The sequence below is a fragment of the Pipistrellus kuhlii genome, unplaced genomic scaffold, assembly GCF_014108245.1.
Source record: "Pipistrellus kuhlii isolate mPipKuh1 unplaced genomic scaffold, mPipKuh1.p scaffold_m20_p_8, whole genome shotgun sequence".
NCBI lineage: Eukaryota > Metazoa > Chordata > Mammalia > Chiroptera > Vespertilionidae > Pipistrellus > Pipistrellus kuhlii.
Window position 1 is genome coordinate 1,571,670 of NW_023425584.1, and position 19,685 is coordinate 1,591,354.

General features: G+C 53.9%; 1 protein-coding gene across 2 annotated transcripts; it reads right to left on the reverse strand.

Annotated features, from left to right (window-relative positions):
* Window positions 1–351: 351 nt before the first annotated feature.
* LOC118710814 (RB-associated KRAB zinc finger protein) lies at window positions 352–19,457 on the reverse strand. 2 transcript variants are annotated; one of them, XM_045576438.1, is made up of 6 exons: window positions 18,863–19,457; window positions 17,583–17,641; window positions 12,125–12,251; window positions 11,541–11,627; window positions 805–935; window positions 352–494 (listed from the first exon to the last, which is right to left on the reverse strand). In XM_045576438.1, the coding sequence occupies exons 1-5, from the start codon at window positions 19,350–19,352 to the stop codon at window positions 898–900; spliced, it is 801 nt and encodes a 266-aa protein (XP_045432394.1). In that variant the 5' UTR covers window positions 19,353–19,457; the 3' UTR covers window positions 352–494; window positions 805–897. The 2 variants fall into 2 exon arrangements, with proteins under 2 accessions (XP_045432394.1, XP_045432393.1); XM_045576437.1 differs by lacking the exons at window positions 352–494; window positions 805–935 and adding an exon at window positions 6,781–9,414 and having other exon boundaries at window positions 18,863–19,367.
* Between the last annotated feature and the right edge of the window lie 228 nt (window positions 19,458–19,685).

Sequence of the window (19,685 nt, forward strand, 5' to 3'; positions counted from 1 at the left end):
GGCCTGACCTTCCTCTGACCCCTGGGCCGCCGCTCTGAAGGGTGCGTTTTGGGGGCTGGACTTTGGGGGTCCCCTCCAGGCACCGCAGGGACTGACTCCGTGCGTGTCTGGATCCTAAGAGAACCCACTGGCCGCGCCCCGGGGGCTCGTGCGGGGTTCGGGGTTCGGGGTTCGGGCGCGGGCCCCGCTTTCCGTTGGGGGCGGCGGGAGAGGACGCGGCAGCCGCGGAGAAAGAACTTTATTCCGGGGCGGGGCCCGGGGGGCCCGGGGGGCCGGGAGGGGCCGGAGGGGCTGGGAAGGGGCCGGGGGAAGGGCTGGGGCGGGGAAGGGGCGGGGCGGGGCGGGGCGGGGCGGGGCGGGGGCGGCTCCGGGAGCCGCGGGCCGGCCCCGGGCTTCGGGGCGCAGGGCCCCGCCGCCGCCTCAGGTCGGAGGGCAGCTCGCGTGCGGGGCCGGCTTTTCCGCCGGCCACGGCTCCCCGTCGCCTCCTTTGGCCCCTGGGGAAGGACGAGGGGGTTCCAGGAGGGCTTCGGGCTGCCGGGGTGTCGCTCCCAGTCCCCCTCTCCCGCCCCCCGCCCCCCGGGCCCCCGAGCTCGCAGGAGGCGGCTGAGTGGTGGACGCTCTTGCCAGCCCGCGGCTCCCCCTTGCCTCCCCCCTGACCCTCAAGGGCAAACCAGCCCGAGCCCCCCATCTGGTCCCCCTGTCCGTCCCCGTCCCTCTCCACTCCCGCCTCTCCCGCCCAGGGCCCCGCCCTAGGCCGCGCCCCTCCTCCCTACCCCCCAACGCGCCCCTCCAGGGCGGCGGGACCTTGGGGCAGGTTCTGCGAGTCCTGGTCGCCGGCATTGGGGATGGGCGCCGCCGTGGCGCTGGGGACGGGGCTGAGCGAGAGCAGCAGCAGCATCAGGACCAGTGGGCCCCACATGGCGAGGCAGTCGGGGCTGCAGGGGGAGAGGGTGACGGGTGGGGGGTCAGAGGCTCCGCCCACCCTGCCCCACCTCTCTCCGCCCTCTCCCCTCCCCTCCCCTCCCCTCCTCCCCTCCGTCCTCCCCCGCCCAGGAGCCCGGTCCCCGGCCGGAGGCCCGCCCGCCCTCCCAGGGCCATTACCTGTGCACAGCCCGCTCGCAGCCTCGGGATCCCCAAGGACTGTTAGGTGCAGGCAGTTGCCGGCGCGGCTTCTGAAGCTCTGGGTGCTGGCTCGAGCCCAAACCACGCCCCGCCACTGGCCACGCCCACCACGTTACACCCGCCCCTCGCATTGGCCATGCCCCGTCCAAACCACGCCCACCACTGTGACACCCGCCCTCGCGATGGCCCTGCCCCGCCCCCCACTGTTACACCCGCCCCTCGTGATGGCTCCGCCCCGCCCCAACCACGCCCACCACTGTGACACCCGCCCCTCGCGATGGCCCCGCCCCTCGTAGTGGCCACGCCCCCATCCTTTAACCGCACCCTTGGCGTCCAGACAAGCCCTCCCCCACGGGACACACCCCTAAGCCAGGCCACCCTGATGGCGGGACCCTGGGGTCCCCTCCCGCCGAGTCCCTCTTCTCGGGTGCGAGTCCCAACCCCGACGTGAGCCCCCAGCCCAGCCGTCCCAGGAGCCCGGCGCCTGCGGGTTCTCAGGCGCAGTCACCGCTGCGGGTTCCAGCCCCCTGGCCCGACGCTGCCTCCTCGGCCCGAAGACCACCCAGCTGCTGGGGGGGGGCCCGCACTGTGGCCTGCGGTCCCTGCAGGCCGTCCGCTGGGGAGACCACGGGTCACTTTCTCCTCTCAGGGGTCACGGGCCCGCACCCCATGTCCAGTGTCCGAGCGCTGCGGTTCATCGGCTTTGTCCAGTTTTTATTTTTTCATTTTTACTTTATTTTATTTTTTTTGTTGTCCAGTTTTTAGTTGTTTAGGCAGGAGATGAGTCTGGCCAGAAAGGGAAGATGACAGGTCTGTTAGGTTTGAATGATGGCCTCCTCATGGAACCGTTTCACACTTTTATCTTTAATGTCCTTACATTTCTTTTTAGTGGCATGGCTGTGTCCGGACCATTCCTGTTCAGAGCTCCGGCCGTCTTGTTTTTTCCCTCCTACGTGACAGTCACACGCGCCTGCCCTTTCCCTTCGCCCTGAGCTCCGCTCGGTCTGCGCAGCTCGAGCCGGCTCCCCTGGCTGCCGGCACCTGTGCTCTCCTCTGTCTGCTCCTCATCACAGCGCCAGGCAGAAAAAATAAAATGTTCCTGCGGACCTGTGTGCCCAGGCCGTCCCTCCGGGCGCTTTCTCACCGCACATCCTCGCCCTCTAGACGCCCGCGGGCGCCCGGGCTCGGCTCCTGTCCCTCCCGCGGCCGCATCCTCAGTCCTCCGACCGGACGTCCTCCCGGAGCCCCGGGCCCGGGGGGACAGGCCGAGGGCACTGCGATCTGCGTGGCTCCGGGAGGACACACGTGGCCACAGCCCACCGCGGCCGGCGGGGATGCCCACCTCCCGGGCACCTCCCAGGCCAGCGCGGCAAGACCGCCCCCTCCCAGGGTCTCAGTCATCCCCGTCCTCTGGGGGGCCGGGGCCGGGCCCAGGGCGCGGAGGAGCCGCCGCCTGCACACCTGCCCCCGGCCGCCACCTGCCCCCGGCCGCCTGCACACCTGCCCCCGGCCGCCGCCTGCACACCTGCCCCCGGCCGCCGCCTGCACACCTGCCCCCGGCCGCCGCCTGCACACCTGCCCCCGGCCGCCGCCTGCACACCTGCCCCCGGCCGCCGCCTGCACACCTGCCCCCGGCCGCCGCCTGCACACCTGCCCCCGGCCGCCACCTGCCCCCGGCCGCCGCCTGCACACCTGCCCCAGCCGCGCCCGCAGGGCCGCAGTGCTGATGGGCGCACGCGTGGAGCAGAGGGTGGTTTTCCAAGTTCCGCTCAGCAGATGCCACGCTCTCTGCACGTTCCTTCCCAGCCCCGGCCACCTCTCCCCGCAGGCCCGCCTGCCCCCTGCGGAGCTCTGACTGATTCCCACTCCAGCCCCGTCTCACAAGCGGCAGGTCAATGCAGCTGCCGATCGGCCCGGAGCCGTAAACTCTTCCACGTGCGGGGTTTTCCACGACACAGAGGCCGCGGGAGGAGGGACGCACATTTTGCTGGCGTCTCTGTGGCCGGCACCCGGTTTAACGAGGGGAGCGCTGCTCAGGGAGGTGCTGCGGGCCGCCGTGTCCCCGCTGTGGGTGACAGCATTCCTGCACCGCCGGGACGAACGCAACTGGGTGCAACTCTGTCCTCAGGCACAGGCGGCCTTGCGTTGCTCTCTGACCCACCGGGGAGACTGGAGACAAACTGGAGTTACCTGGCCCCACGCTGAGCAGTGAGCATGGGAGGAACAGGGCCGTGACCACAGGAGCGGGCTGAGTGGAGGCCGAGCAGCGCCAGGCTGGGCCGCTCGCCTGGGAACAGGCAGCCAATGCGGGATCAGACCTCACCTCGCCGCTGACCCCTCCGCCAGCAGGGGGCGCAGTTCACCTGTTCACACATCCCGTCAGGCGGGCAGGGGAAGGGGAAATAAAACCAAGTATGCGCTCCAGCAAATGTCATCTGTGCCATCAGCTGAGCCCAACCAAGATCTCTATTTTTTTTTTAATATATATATATTTATTGATTTTAGAGAGGGAGGAAACATCAACGATGAGAATCATTGATCAGCTGTCTCCTGCGCCCCCCTCCCTCTCCACTGGGATCAACTCGCTACTGGGGCACGTGCCTTGACTGGACTTGAACCCAGGACCCTTCAGTCCACAGGCCAGCGCTCTATCCCCTGAGCCAAACCGGCTAGGGCAAGAGCTGTTTTTTTATGGGTCAAAGTCTTAGTTTTTTCCTTTACCCACTCACGTTGGTGCTGATAACTGTGTATCTGAAAGGATTACCTGAAAACTTTAAAATATACTTTTTCTCCATCAAATCAAACTCACCGCCATATTTCTTACTGCAAAGAAAGGTCACCTTGGTGACAGCGAAAAGATGCACCCCTTTCTCAGGAGTGTGAACAATTTGAGAAAATAGGAAACATTTACACACATTAGTTCTTTATTGAAGAGGCAGTTCAGACCCATTCATATATGCAAAGGGTAGGATGACAAAACATGTAATGACCTTTCAAATATTTCACTTAAAATATACATTATAGTCATTAAGCTTTATGGTCACAGTGTAGAAAATCTTAGCAGTTGCTATGGAAACTACTATAAAGAGTATTTCCTGCACAGAATTATGCAAAATCTACCATTTACTTGCTGTTCTGCAGCATATTCATACTCATCTAGAAAAATATGGCAAGAATGCTGAGCAACAGAAATGGTAGGCATTTGTGATTTTAAACACTTTTAATGGAAGTCTAGCACACATGCAGAGACACACAACACACATATCCCGAGTGCACAGAACACTGGGATTGTCAGCACCACATTTCAAATACAATGTACCCCACCAGTGACCCCCTCCCCCACCCGCAGCCTGTGCCCAGGCCAACGGCTCTCCTGATGTCTAAGTGATAGACACGCTTCGCCTGCTCCTAGTGTAAACAGAAGGAATAGACACGATGTTCACTTTTGTCTCTGGATTCTGTTTTTGACTTTATTTGTGAAATGAAGCTGCATAATTGTATGTTAATTCTCTCTGCATTACAGCATCCTGAGGGGAAATATACCATGAAGTTCATTCACCCTTCAGAGAGCTCTGGGTTCTGCGTTTTACACCATGAACATCCCAGTCCATGTCTCTGGTGGACATCCCGTGTTTCTGCTAGGTTTGGGAAAAGGGTTTGGCTTGAAGCACCGGATTTCCAAAATCTAGCAACTGGCAATGCCAGCAGCAGCACGGACTTCCTGCTGTTTACATTCTTGCCAACACATGCTTTCCTGCTGCTGTTCACGCTAACCATTTCAGGGGTGGGTAGAAGGACCACATGAAGGATCTGTCCGGGAACTCATGCACCAGGGATGTCTCTCTGTTTTGCAGCTGTTTTTGTTTTTATCTTGAAAGCACGGTTAGGTAAGTTTTCCCCTAGGCACTTGAGGATTTTTGATGCTACTATAAGTGCTATTGCTTCCAAATTCTTCATTTTCTATGTTTATTGCTGGTATAGTAAAGCAATTTTTTCATAACGAATTTGTATTCATGGACCTTGCTGAATTTACTCATTAATTCTGTCTGTATAATTCTCAGACTTTTCTACATACAAAATCATGCCATTTCATTCTAAATCGTAAGCCTTTGGCTTACAAGTCTCCCCTTACTTTTTTGGCTAGGTCCTTCTGCATAACCATCTATGTATATAAAAGGCTAATATGCTGTGTCCCTCCGCCTGGTCACTATGATGTGCACTGACCACCAGGGGGCAGATGCTCAAAGCAGGAGCTGCTGAGCTGCAGTGACTTGGCAGAGGTGGTTCTCAGGTAATACATCCTGAAACCAGAGAGGAGGGAGCCCAATTCCTGTCGAGGCCGCCTGCGTGAGTCCACCTTCGGTGGTGGGTTATGTTCTGGCTGGGGCATGGTTGGTCCCAAATCTGGTTTACTGCTCACTTGCATTTGTATTCCACACCCTATATGACAGCAACTTAGCAGAGTGCCCTCTCATACTCTGGGACCCCTCGGGGGATGTCGGAGCCCGTTTCGGCTTGACCCTTGCAGACCAGGCAGAGGGACCCCACCTGCTGGAGGGAACCCCTCACTCTGACGATGCCAGAGGGACTGTGGGAAGTTGGCTCCAGGGCATGTCTGACCCATCTACACCATTCCCGTCCCACCAATCACCTTTTAATTAATTTCATTTCAATGTGCATGAATCTGTGCACAGGTCACCAGTACTGAGTAAAATGAGTGATAGTCGATATCCTTGTCTGTTTGTTCTGTTGTTGTTTTTTATTTATTTATTTATTTATTTTCATATTTTATTGATTTTTTTACAGAGAGGAAGAGAGGGATAGGGAGTTAGAAACATCAATGAGAGAGAATCATCGACCAGCTGCCTCTTGCACACCCCTTATGGAGGATGTGCCCGCAACCAAGGAACATGCCCTTGACCAGAATCGGACCTGGGACCTTTCAGTCCGCAGGTCAACGCTCTATCCACTGAGCCAAACCGGTTTCGGCTGTGCTGTTGTTTTTTAATCTTGGGAGAAAACTTTCAGTATTTCCCCACTAAGCATGATGCTGACTGTAGTTTAAGATACTCTGTATTCCACTAAAGAACACAGGTGAATGGCGATGTCACCACATTCGTTTCCTGCCTCCTAGATTACTTTCCTTCATGTGGCATCACGGTTACTGATTTTTAATTATTAAACCCTCCCCTTCCTGGAGCAAGACACATCTAATCACTCTGTCTCCCCAGGACGGGGCCATGCAACTACGATGAAAGAGCTACAGGCAATCAAAATGGATCATCACGACTGGTTTGGACTAACCAGGACCTACCCTCTGAATCATGTTAAGAAATGATAGACACCAAACTCTTCCATCAAGGCAAGAGAAGAGCAAGGACATCCAGTTAAAAAAAAAAAAAAAATGTTTGCTAGAAACGTGTATTAATTTGTTCCCAAATACTGGAAATAAGGGGCAGTGCACAAAATAATGACACTGTATTCATATCAAACAAAAAGTATAGATAACGCTTCTGAGGCACAATGCACAATCAAATGTGTGGGTTAAAAAACAGGGATGGGATCAGAGCTGGGCATATTTTATAGAGTAAGAGCAGCAGAGTTGTCTTTATCTATTATTGTTTATGAAAATAGTATGTCTTAAAACCTTTTTCCCCCCTCAAATGTAGTTGAAAAATACAAAAATCACTATTGGTGAGACATTTATTAGAAACCCATTTATAAGTGCCTGAAAATAATAGAAACTTATGCATTTAACTATTTGTACCTGCCAAACATCTCACCAACATTTTGCCATTTTAATACACAAATAAGAATATTGCCTTCTCATAAATTATTCAAATTCAAACTTGCATAGAGTTATTAGATTGCATTTTTAAAATATGATATAAATTTCCACATAGGTATTTAATGCTACTGATCTTATCAAGTCCTGATGATTTGAAAACTTCATTTTATACAATAAAAGTTTAGAGGTGACAGTTTCTGACATCTTTCCTATAAACATGTGATTTTACATCAGAAATATGGCTTTTGGTATAACATTTTCCAAGACAAAATATTTTTCCACATTTATCAATTTTGACAGACTTTGCCTTGGTATGACTCCCTGATATGTAAATACGTTAGTCCAAAATAAATATTAAATATTTATAAAACTGACTCCTGTATAAATTATCTAGTGTCCAATGAGTTGTAGCGTGTTGCCGAAGGCATTTCTTCCTGTTGCCTTCTTAGGGACTCTCCTTCTGTGAAAAGTCAGATGAAAATGAACCTAACATCTGAATGTTTTCCCCCGTTCAAAAACATGAACTCTCAGCTCATATCTGACTCCAAATCATTATTCAGAGGGTTTTTCTAAAATGAGGCCTGACTTTCACAGGAGATTCCCCTCATTGAGCACAGTCACATTTTCCCGCCTGTGGATCCTCTGGTGGCTGTTGAAGGCTGACCTGTGGTGGAATTTTTTCCCACATTCATTACATTCGTAGGGCTTCTCTCCTGAATGAGTTCTGTAATGCACAGTGAGGTATGACTTCTGGGAGAAGACTTTCCCACATTCATTACATTCATAGGGTTTCTCTCCTGAATGGCTTCTATAATGTACAGTGAGGTTTGACATCCGAGAGAAGACTTTTCCACATTTACTACATTCGTAAGGCTTCTCTCCTGAATGAATTCTATGATGTATGGTGAGATATGACTTCTGAGAAAAGAACTTACCACATTCATAACACTCATAGGGCTTCTCTCCTGTGTGTACTCTCTGGTGTCTAAAGAGGGATGAATTATGGGAGAAAGTTTTCCCACATTCGCTGCACCCATAGGGCTTCTCTTCTGAATGACTTCTATAATGTACAGTGTAGTATGACAAATCAGAGAACAATTTTCCACATATATTACATTCATAGGACTTCTCTCCTTCTGGAAGTGACTGGTGTCCACCAAAGGCTGAATTTTCAAGGAAAGTTCTTCCACATTCATTACATTCATAGGGTTTCTCTCCTAAATGAGTTGTATGATGGTCAGTAAGATAAGAGAATTGAGAAAACTTTCCACATTCACTACATTCAAAGGGTTTCTCATCCGTGTGTACTTTCCGATGTCTAATGAAGGCTGAATTCAGATTGAAGGTTTTGCCACACTCATTACACTCATAGGGTTTCTCTTCTAAATGGCTTCTGTAATGTATGGTGAGGTATGACACTCGAGAAAAGAATTTTCCACACTCGCTGCATTGGTAAGGTTTCTCTCCTGTGTGTGTTCTCTGGTGTGTGATAAGGGTAGATTTTCGGTAGTAGGACTTCCCACAGTCGTTACACTGATAGAGCTTCTCTCCTGTGTGTGTCCTCTGATGGTCACTGAGGGCTGACTTGCGGGAGAAGGATTTCCCACACTCACTGCACGGATAGGGTCTCTCCCCTGAATGATTTCTCTGGTGGAGGGTGAGGTGCGTCTTCTGGCAGAAGGTTTTGCCACATTCACTACATTCATAGGGTTTTTCTCCTGAATGAGTTCTCAAATGCTGAGTGAGATGTAACTTCTGACAGAAGGTTTTCCCACATTCGTTACATTTATAAGGTTTCTCCTCTAGGTGTGATCTCCGATGAACGGTGAGGGTTCCCTTTTGGCTGAAGGATTTGCCACATACGTTACATGCATAAGGTTTCTCTCCTGTGTGAGCCCTCTGATGTATAATGAATTTTGACTTTTTACAGAAGGATTTCCCACACTCAGTGCATTCAAAGGGCTTCATTTCCACCTGTGATCTCTGGTACATATTAAAATTTGACATCTGAAGAAAGTCTGGTCCAGAGTCGCTCCACTCACAGGGCTTCTCCCCAATATAAGCTCTCTTATGACTGATGAAGACGGTTTCATTGTCTAAGGCTTCCACGCATTCATTATACTCAAAGGGTTTCTCTAAAACATTAACTTTCTGAAGAATACTTTCTTCATTTTGAGAAAAGCCTTCCCCATTTTGATTAAATTCATAAGGTTTCTCTCCATGGTGTGTTTTCCCACATTCGCTAAGTTCATCAGACTTTTTTCTTGCATAGCTTCTGTCACCAATAATTAATTCTGAACTAGATTCTACATTTTTTCCACAAGAGACACAATTATGAGATATGCTTGAAGGAACAAAGATTGCTTCTGTATTATAAGTTTTATCAAATGTATTCTCTCTCTCTTCAATTAAGATTTTACTATTTATATAAACAGTTTGCCTTGAACGTTCATCTTCCTTTTCTTGAATTCTTTCTAATACATCATCAAATTTCTTGATTTCTTCTGAAAAGGAATAAAGTTAAATAAACCTTGTGAATCTGAATATAGTAGTTACAGGATAGGAGTGGTACTCAATTACCCTACTGTGGGGTTAACTCTTGGCTTTTAGGCCAATTTCCACAAATAAAAAATAACTCACATGTATAATCCTCTTTTCCCCTTGATTTGTCATTCAAGACAGACACACACACACACACACACACACACACACACACACACACACGGGCAGAGCTAGGGGAATCATGGGGAAAGGATAAGAGTGAGGTAGGACTCAGTGTTAGTGGATAAAGAAATAATAAATTCACTTTGAATACAAGTAGCTTTGTTACTTTACAAACATGTTCAAACTCTGGTGTAAAAGGTAAAATAAACAAGCACAGTGGTGAGCAGAGAACGAAGGCATTGGAAGAGTGCTAGGCCCAGGCAGAGCACACGGGGCAGTGGGAGAACAACGGCTGGATGTATGTTCAAAGGAAACATTCAAGGATGGATGACGCTTGGGAAAAGCAGATTACAATCTTATACTAAACTGTGAACTATCACTCCACAACAGGATTACCATGGTAACATCCTCACCAGCAGAGCTCCTCCCAAAATCTTTGCCTTTCTATTCTGCACAGAAATCCAAAAGAACATTCTAAAAGCTCCATGTTCCTCATGTTTAGAGACACCAAACTACCAGGGTCCCAGCCCCCTAGCCCTGAACACATTCACCAAGGAGAGTTCCCTGCACAGAAATGTCCCAACACCAGAAGACTGGACGGCAGGAGACCTTTCCAGTGAGATCAGCGCTCTGAAGGGTGCACAGTCTTATTTAACTCCCACTGAACCTGTCTGCACAACAGAGCCCAGTGGTCAGGGTACTGGGACCCCAACACAGACACACGACACGCTGGGGACCTGAGCAGGTGACTTAACTCTGATGCAGGTTCACTCACTGAAATGAGGGCAAGGGTGCCTATACCACGGGGTTGGGAACAGACTAATCCCGTTAGCTCACGCATCTGCTTGGAATGGCTGGACACAACAAAAGCCCGTTAAGGTCCACCATTAATTTTCCTTCAATTTTCTGATTTAAACTTCCTAAAAGCAGTCATGTCCCTGACACAACACCATAACTCAATTCTCAACACAAATAAGAGTTCCCACACTCCTGGGTTTCATTTGGTGTAAAACCTTAAAAAAGATTCCAAAAGTTGCCCCTAACATCTGAACTTCTTACAGATTATGGGATCCTCTAAACTGCTGTCAGCCACTCTCGCCCACACTCACCGCAATCCCGAGAACCTGCTCTGAAACCTACAATCCTGAGCCCAAAAGCCCCAAATACACACAGGAAAGATCAGAGAAGTCCATTCACCGGTGAGTCTGTCATTACCGGGACTCACAGCTCCATTCAAACCAGCACTGCCCTGGCTCCAAACCCCGCTGCTCCGCAAGCCTGGCTCCTGTGCTCACTGCAGCTGCCTAAGCAGAGCGGGCGGGAGGACCACAGCAGTGAGGGGCTTTCTGAGGATGGAGGCGGCGGGCTGTCTCACTGGCTCTGGCCTCTGTCAGGGACCACAGTGGAGGGTCAGGAGGCAGCTGGATCCGCAGCATAAACACAAACGCAGATCCTGACATGGGGACCGAATGAACCCTTTTAAGAACCCAGAGAAAAGTAACGGTGTGGCGAGCAGGCCCAGGTCAGCTTCCTGAGGAAGGAAGAGGAGGAACCAACCCGCTGCCGACACCCCTTCCCCAGCGGCTGCCGTCACCCGGGAGACAGACAGACAGCAGGAGGAGCGACGGGGGAGGCGCCGATCAGTGGGGACACAGCGGGGAGCTGTGTCCCATCCTCCCAACAGCACAGCACACGCCTTGGGGGTGCTGGCCTCGGACCTCCGTAGAGAGAACACGAAAGCCTCTCTCGTCAGCCTTCTGACGCCTGCGGACGAGGAAGACTGTGGTCCCGGAGCAGCTGAGGCACTGAGAACGCAGAGCCAGAGGCGGACGGTCACGAGGAAGCTGTGGACGCAGCGGGGGGAGCTGCCCCTGGGCCCCGGGGCGGTGAACGGGGCACCACGGCACGGAGACCGGGCACTCCCGAGCCCGGGGCCGTTCTGAACGCGGACCCGCTCCTCACTCACCTGGGCACGCCGCGTCCCCGTCCGCCCCCCACGGCTCCTCGCCCTGCTCCAGCCTGGCGATCACACGGGGCTTGGCGCTGTGGTACCCTGCGGGGAGGAGACGGCACGGCTGCAGGGAGGGCGCGGCCTGGAGGCCGCACAGCACCTTATTGGTTTTGTTTATTGTTTGCTAATCCTCATTGAGGATGTTTTTTTCCATTGATTTTTAGAGACGGTGAACAAGACAGGGAGAGAGAGAGACGTTGAAGTGAGAGAGAGACATCAATTGGTTGCCTCCCACACACACCCTGACAGGGGCCAGGATCGAACCTGCAATCCGGGTTTATGCCCTTGACCAGGAATCGAACCCACAACCCTCTAGTGCACGGGCCAACCTCTAACCACTGAGCAACACCATCCAGGGCAAAGTTAGAACGTTCTGATGGAGAAGCAGAGGTACAAGTACTCTACCGGGAGCCCAAAAGGAATCCAATCCTATTTCTTCAAACCTGAGGATGAAATCATGGATCTAGAAGCCCCCTCCTTCGCCCCCCCCCCGCCCCCGCCCCCCGGCCCAGCAGCAGTGCAGGGAGCTGTCTGCTCACCCACGGAGACGAGGTGGCTGTAGTTCTCCAGCATCACGTCCCTGTAGGTGGTCTTCTCCTCCGGGCCCAGCTGCTGCCACTCCTCCTGGGTGAAGGCCACGGCCACATCCTTGAACGACACCGGCTCCTGTAACAGCAGCGCGATGGGACTTGGGACGGGGACGAGGTGTCCGGGGACAAGAGCTTACCGGGTCACTGGCAGAGGCAGCCAGGGCCCCGGATCCCTCTGTGTTACAGGTGGTGGGAGGGGAACGAACCATGTCAGAAACGCGTGGCATTTGGGTTCCTTTTTGTGTCAAAAAATGATGACAAAACCCTCAAACCAAAGGACCCGCTTTCTGATTCACAGCGGGAGCACTGAGCGGGGGCGTCACTGCTGCTCAGGAAGTGACCGGACAGCGGCGGCAGGGGGAGCACCCCTGGTCCCTGTCAGATCTTCAGGCGCCTTTGTCGGGGCCCCTCCTCTCCCCGGCCTCTCGGTGCTGTTCGCGCGCGGCCCCCCCTGCTCTCCTCCCCACCCGCCAGCAGGGGGAGCTGCTGTCTGCGCGCATGCCCAGGTGCTAGAGCCATGCATGCAAGAAGCAAAGTATTGACATTTCCTGTTGCAGCTCAGGCGCCGGGTCCGCTGGGTATTCCGCAGGACGAGAAGGAAGAGGAGGGGCAGGAAGTGCCGACGGAAAAACAGCAGCAGCATCAGTGCCAGGGCTGGCATGGGCAGGGGCGGGAGGGCGCTTTGCTGAGGACACTGTGCACCGTGTGAAGGGATCCTAATTCAAGTGGAAGCCGAACACACACCATTCCTTTCCGGCCCAAGACAAACCCAAAAGCCCAGTTCACAGAGATGTGCCGGAGCCCCTCCCTGGAGCCGGACGCTGGCTGCCCACAGCAGGCCTCCCTGAGCGGATCCGGAGGCGGGAGGAGGGGAGAAACCAGAGCTGCGGGCACGCTGGACAGGCAGGCGCTGGGCCGCCGCCCGGGGACAGAGACTCACGCAGCCGGAGCGTGCCCAGGCCCGGCCAGAGGTCCCGGGCACAGCGCCTGGCCGGCTGGCACCGACACAGGACAGGCAGCCGCGCTTCCTGCTCTCGGCGCGCAGAGCAGCCCGATGAGGCCGGATCTGTGAAACCCTGTGGCCACGACAGAGGCACATCGCACTCCAGACCCCTAAGTGACAAGGCGGGAACGTTACCCCGAGGCCCTCTTCTCTTCCTCCTGCGGAATACCCAGGAGAGCAGGACAGTCACCTCTCCCTCCGGGCGTGGCTCTCCGGGGGCAGCAGCAGGGAGCCAGCGCCACGGAAGCCGCCGGGCGCGCCAGCGGGGCCCCTACAAGGTGTGGAGGACTGGGGCCCGGGCACTGCGGGGGCCAGAGGGGGCCGCTGCTGTGAACACAGCCTGACGGCTCCTCAACAAAGCCAGAATGACCACGTGCCCAGCGAGCCCACCTCTGGGTCTACGCCCCAAGCAACGGGAAGCGAGGCCTGGAAGAGTGTCCAGCCTGTGCCCAGCGCAATTCCCACGCTGCCAGGGGCGTGCCCGGCCGGTACCGGACGGCTGGGTGAGCGCGGCGTGGTCTGCGCCCACTCGGAGCGCTGTTCCGCTGAACGAGAAGGAAGCTGGCGGTGGAGCACGTGAACGGAGTGCAGGACTTCATGCCCAGTGACCGTCACACAGGCCTGTGTGCGTCCGGAGTCCGGCTCACAGACAGACGGCGGCCGGGGCTGCTGGGGCTGGGCAGGTGGGGAGTTCGCGTTCACAAGCACAGTTTCAGGTGTGCAAGCTGAGCAGCATTTGGAGGCGGACGGGGTGATGGCCGCCCAGCAATGTGGACGTATTAACTCCATGAACCAGCATGTGAAGCTGGTGAAGAGAGCATGTTCTGTGCTGCGGGGATTTCACACAATAAAAACTGAGGGGAAATGATGTGACACCCACATCCCTCGCCACCCCTGCTGTAGCCATCCCCTCCGTCAGGGAGAGGAGCAGAAGGCTCATTCGCCGACACGCTCACGTTAGCGGCAACAATTCTCTCAGAAACTGAAATTAAAAACGTCAAAAATCACCAGCTGAGGAAAACAGTATAAATAAAAGATAAACATCAAAATGAATAACCCAACCACAACACAATCAAATTCATAAAGAAAACAAGTTGTAAGAAAAAACAAACAAAAAAACAACTTCTATAACATTATATTGATTTATACTTTTAATAAATTAAGCAACATATTGCTTCCATAAAATGAGAACAGTCTGCTAAGAAACAGCCACCAGAGAATACTTAGAAATTAGAGACTGCATTATTGAATTTTTTCAAGATCCTCAAGAAAGACGCTTGCATAACAAATGAGACAGAATATAAGTGAGGACGGCCCTCAGCAAATCAGAAACTGAAACGATGGAAGAAAACTTGCGATAAGGAAGCCAGACCCAGCAGACTGGGCGTTTCCGGAAAGACACAGGTGGAGGAGCAGCAGGACATCCTGCAGGAGGACGGAAATGGTTCTGAGCTGCAGATGCAGGCTCCCTCACTCAGAGGGCCAGCTAAGACCCAGAGCGGAATACTGGGGGAAGTACAGAGACCAGAAATTCCCTGATAAAATAGCCAAGAGGATAAGGAAAAAAATCCAAAAAATTACAGTGGAAAAAAATACCCAGATCCTTAGTAACTGACATTGTTTCCCATGGAGAACAGCCTACAACTTTTTTTTAAAATATATTTTATTGATTTTTTACAGAGAGGAAGATTGATGAGCTGCCTCTAGTACCACCCCCACTGGGGATGTGCCCGCAACCAAGGTACATCCCTTGACCGGTATTGAACCTGGGACCTTTCAGTCTGCAGGCCGGCGCTCTGTCCACTGAGCCACACCGGTCTCGGCAGCCTACAACTTTTTTTTTTTCTTTTCTTTTTCTTTACAGAGAGGAAGGGAGAGAGAGGGGGATAGAAACGTCGATGAGAGAGAATCATCGATTAGCTGCCTCCTGCACACCCCACACCAGGGATGTGCCCGTCACCAATGTACATGCCCCCGACCGGAATCAAACCTGGGACCCTTCAGTCCGCAGACCGACGCTCTACTACTGAGCCAAACCGGTTTCAGCTACACTTTTAAAATGTCTACGGACACACATGCTCGCACACACGTATGCCTCTGTCCTCTCAAGTTCTAAAGTCAGGGTTTTTCTTTATCGGGAAGCACCAGCCATTCCGAGAGATGGAACTGAGAGCGTGGGCCCTACAGCTCCCACCAGCGGCCAGCCTGGGGCCGGGCGGGGCTGAGACAGAGGAGAGGAGAAAGAGCTGATGTGATTCCTATCCCGACTGCAGCCTCTGCCAGAATTTAAACACAGGGAATCCTGGGGAACTGGCTAAACTGAAAGATGACCTGGATTAGATAAAAGCATCATATCAATGTTAGATTTCCTAAATTTAGTAACTGTGCCGAGAATATGTAAGAGAATATTCTGGATCTTAGAAGCTTAAATCGGAATCAAAGATGGAGGGAGCGTGACATGACACCCATTCTCGAAGAACTCAGAAATAAATGTAAAACCCGCACAGAGAAAGTAATAAAGCAGATGTTAAAAATGTCAAAAACTGAGCATCTCGGCCACAGGAACGAGTTCTTGTACCATCTCTGTGACTGTTCTGTAAACTCGAAGCTTTTCGAAATAAAATGTTGGACAAAAGAAAACTACTATAAAACACAGAGGGAATGCTTCAAAAGGAAGCAGGGACTGCTGCGAAGGGATGCACAGATGGGCCCCCGTAAACATCAGAAAGGGGAACCTCTCCATCCACCCAATGGATTACCTTGAGCTCACAGAGGACGGGCTGAAACCAGAGCCTGGCCCCTCAGGATGCCGGGAACTGTCCTTCCCGCGGGATCACAGGGCCGCGGGGACGTTTTCCCGAGAAGCGGACCCCAGTTTGCAAACGAAGCAGAAACGGTAAAGAAGCACATCCCCAGCTGGTTTCCCCCAGCGAATTCGTGGATCTGGACAACGGATGTCAGTCCACAGACGCCAACATCCAAGACACGACAGGAAGGAAACAGGGCCTCCGGAGGAAGAGGACAGATGTCACAGTCAGCACAGTCTTCCCAAAGAGCGGGATCCAAGCCTGAGTGAATTCCACCTCTCACTGCCAGCTCTACCAGGAGCACCAGCAACTTAAAAAGCAAAGTTACACAGACAGCAATCAATCAGCACAGTCCAGATGGGGGGCAAACTGAGGATAACCCAGCTTACTTTGTAAACATTTTTAAAGACCTTTTATTGATTTTTAGAGAGGAAAGGAGAAGGTGAGAGAAACATCCATCGGCTGCCTCCTGCACGCCCCCACTGAGGACTTAGCCCACAACCCGGGCATGTGCCCTGACCCGGAATCAACCAGCGACCTCTCAGCGCACCCAGTGTCTTCAGGAAACAAATTTCCTGGAAATAACACGACAGAAAGGGACAGTTATTATTAAAAGAGGCCAACTGCAAGGTATGGCCTCTATCTGTATCCTGATTGAAAAAGGACAAATAAAAAACCATTCAGAAAACTGGAATTTGGAACACCGGATCTTACAGAACGAAGAACAGTATTGTGAGTTATCCCCGCCCACTTTGGAAAGCCCCTTGATCTTTCAGAGACACATGGAGAAAGACAGAATTATTTTAAAGCCAAGTGAAGAAGGAAGTATCGGTATGGAAGACACAGATGCCAAAGGCATATGCGTGTCACGTGAGGAAAGGATGGCACATGTGCACAGGATTTGGCTATAATTAGGTCCCGGCTAATCCTCACCGACAGATGCAGGCAAGTGGGGAGGACCAAGCCCAGCCCCTGAGGCCTGAGTGGAAACGGGGCGTGAGGACACCCTGACCAGAGGATACTGGTTTTGCATTGTTTTCTGGGCAACCAGATACACAGACTGACAGGCACGTCTGAGGACCAACAGGCCGGTGCCCTGACTTCGGTGTAACAATGGAAATGTGTCTATTTCAATCACAATATTTTGGTGCCTGAAAAAAACAAAATATCATTCCCTTGGGCAGGAGGCCCTCTGCCTAAAAAAGCGAGTACAAGCCATATACTGCAATGACGTCCTGGTTGTTACATAGCCATCTATGTTTTATCAACTTTATTAAAGAAAAATTCCCAAGTCCTAGGAGATCTTTATAACCCACAACTAACAAACCACAGTCTCCTATTGTCTATACAAACCACCTAAAAGATGGTATTTCCCTTTTCCTATGACGGTCAAGGGCATTGGCTGTATTTGCAGCTCAATCTCACTCGCCCTGAAGTATCATGCTACCTGGACAGGTGAACTCACAAAGGATTCTGGTGCCGATCGGCCGACACTCTCCGAGCTGCATTTCAGTCTTTTCCCAGCTCTCTGCTCCCAGGTGGAAGTATGGAGCCTTGAAACTCCCTAAGCGGTCTTACAGAGCAAGTGGGAACTCACCTGGGACTTGTGCATTTTCGGCAGCTCTTGGGAACGTGCAGAGATAGTTCGCAATGGACCTGGGGGAGAACAAGCAAGTCAGTGAAGTCATGGGTACCCTAGCCCCTGGCCTGTGTAGCCGGGAACCTTCTGCATAAGAGTCACTGGCTTGGCTCAGTGGATAGAGCATAAACCTGCGGACTGAAAGGTTCCAGGTTCGATTCCGGTCGAGGGCACATACATTGGTTGTGGGCACATCCCCAGTGGAAGGTGTGCAGGAGGCAGCTGATCGATGTTTCTGGCTCTCTATCCCTCTCCCTTCCTCTCTATAAGAAAGCAATAAAAAATATTAAAAAAAAAAAAAAGAAAAAAGAAAAAAAAGAATCACCAAAGAAAAAGCAATAGAATGATGCCCGGTGAACACTCAGAAAGGGCTCCAGGGTGACAGAGGGCAGACACACCCAAACCATTGCCCCGCCCAAAGGAATGGAGGGAATGACAGGTCCCTCTCATTGGTGACTATAAACACAGACTCCGTTTTCAAACAGCCGTCCCATTACATAAAAAGGTGGTGATTGGAGGAGGGGGAAGGGGGGACACCTGTCATACTGTTTACCTACTTCCTTACTTTTCTTTCCGTTAAAAATCAACGATTACAGAGGAACAGAGTATGTGCTCTCAGAAATGGGATAAATGTGCTTGATGGCATGGTTTGATTTATCAGACAAGACTTGGCTGGTGCTGACTTACTCCTTTAAGAAACCAGGAGACGGTGGGCACAACACTTGCCCTGGGGGGTCTGAGTCCTGTTGGCAATCCCACCGACACAGGGACACCCCGGCAGGTCCCCGCCCTCCTCAGGCCCCCGTTCTCCCGCCCGCACCCAGGCGGAGCACGCCCCCCGCAGGCTGACCTGAGGCGCTGCACCGGGACTGCCCCGGGGGCTCCAGGGCAGTGGGCACACGCTCAGGCCGGTGACCGCGGTCCTGGCGGACGTTTGGGGACACGTTGGAACCCGGGAGGGCGAGGCGGAGGGAGGGGTGTTGGGTGCAGGGAGGAGGGCGCCGTCCAAGCCCAGGCTGGGACCTCCCGTTCCCCCGGGAGACAGGCAAGTCCGAGTGCGGGGCGGCGCCCCTCCCAGCAGCCCGCCCTCCGGGCAGACACGCGGGTCCGGGAGGCGGTCCCGCTCCTCCCGCTCCTCCCGCCCTGGTCCGGGCGAGTCCCCAGCGCCGCTCCCTGCGGGCGGGAGACCCCACCTCCCGGGGCCGCCCACGCCCGGCCGCCCGTGGGGGCTCGCTCACCTGCCCCGAGGCTCCGCGGCGCCGCTTCTCCCGCGGGGTCCCCGCCTCCCAAGCCGCGTCCCCGAGGCGCCGGCCTGGGCCTTCGGGACAGACTCACTCCGGGGACGTCCCTCCCGGGCCGCGCCGCCGCGAGGCGGACGGGCCCAGCCCGACCCGACCCGCCGCCGCCCGCTCCTCGGCCTGGCCCGCGGGCTCCGGGGTGGCCTCGGGCTCCCCGCTCCACGCTCCGCCCGCGCAGGCTCTGGAGCGCCCGCCCCGCCCGCTGGGTGGCGGCCCGACCGGACGGCGCGCAGCCCCGCAGGCCCCGGGTCCTCGCCCAACTGAGGCCGAAGCGGGGGCACCGGGGCAGCGGTGACCGGGGCTCGGACAGGAAGCCACAGCGGCGCTGCGGCAGGGCGCCTGCGCGTACACGCACACAGCCCGAGCGCACATGCGCACCAGGACGCCGGAAGTCGCCTGCCAGGGCCCGCCCGGGGCAGCGGGACTCCATTTCCCAGAAGTCTGCGTGGCGTCCCGTTAGGGAGCGTCTTCCAAGTCTCCACCTTGTCCAGCGGCGGAGAGGCGCTGTATGGGGAGACCTGGCCGCTTGGGCAGGCGCCAGGTTCCCACTTGTCTCTTCTGCGGGCGATCAGGAAGGGTGTCTCAGTCCCTGTCCTCTCCTTTGGGGTTAGGGATTCCCCCACAACTGGGCACGGGCACAGAGCGGTGTATCATGTCCACTGACTGAAATACTAGGAGTTCCACTAAAATACTAGGAATCAGTAAATGCCCCGCTATGGCTTCTCCAGGGAAGGAAAGAGAAGAGAAACTGTAGCTTTTGTAG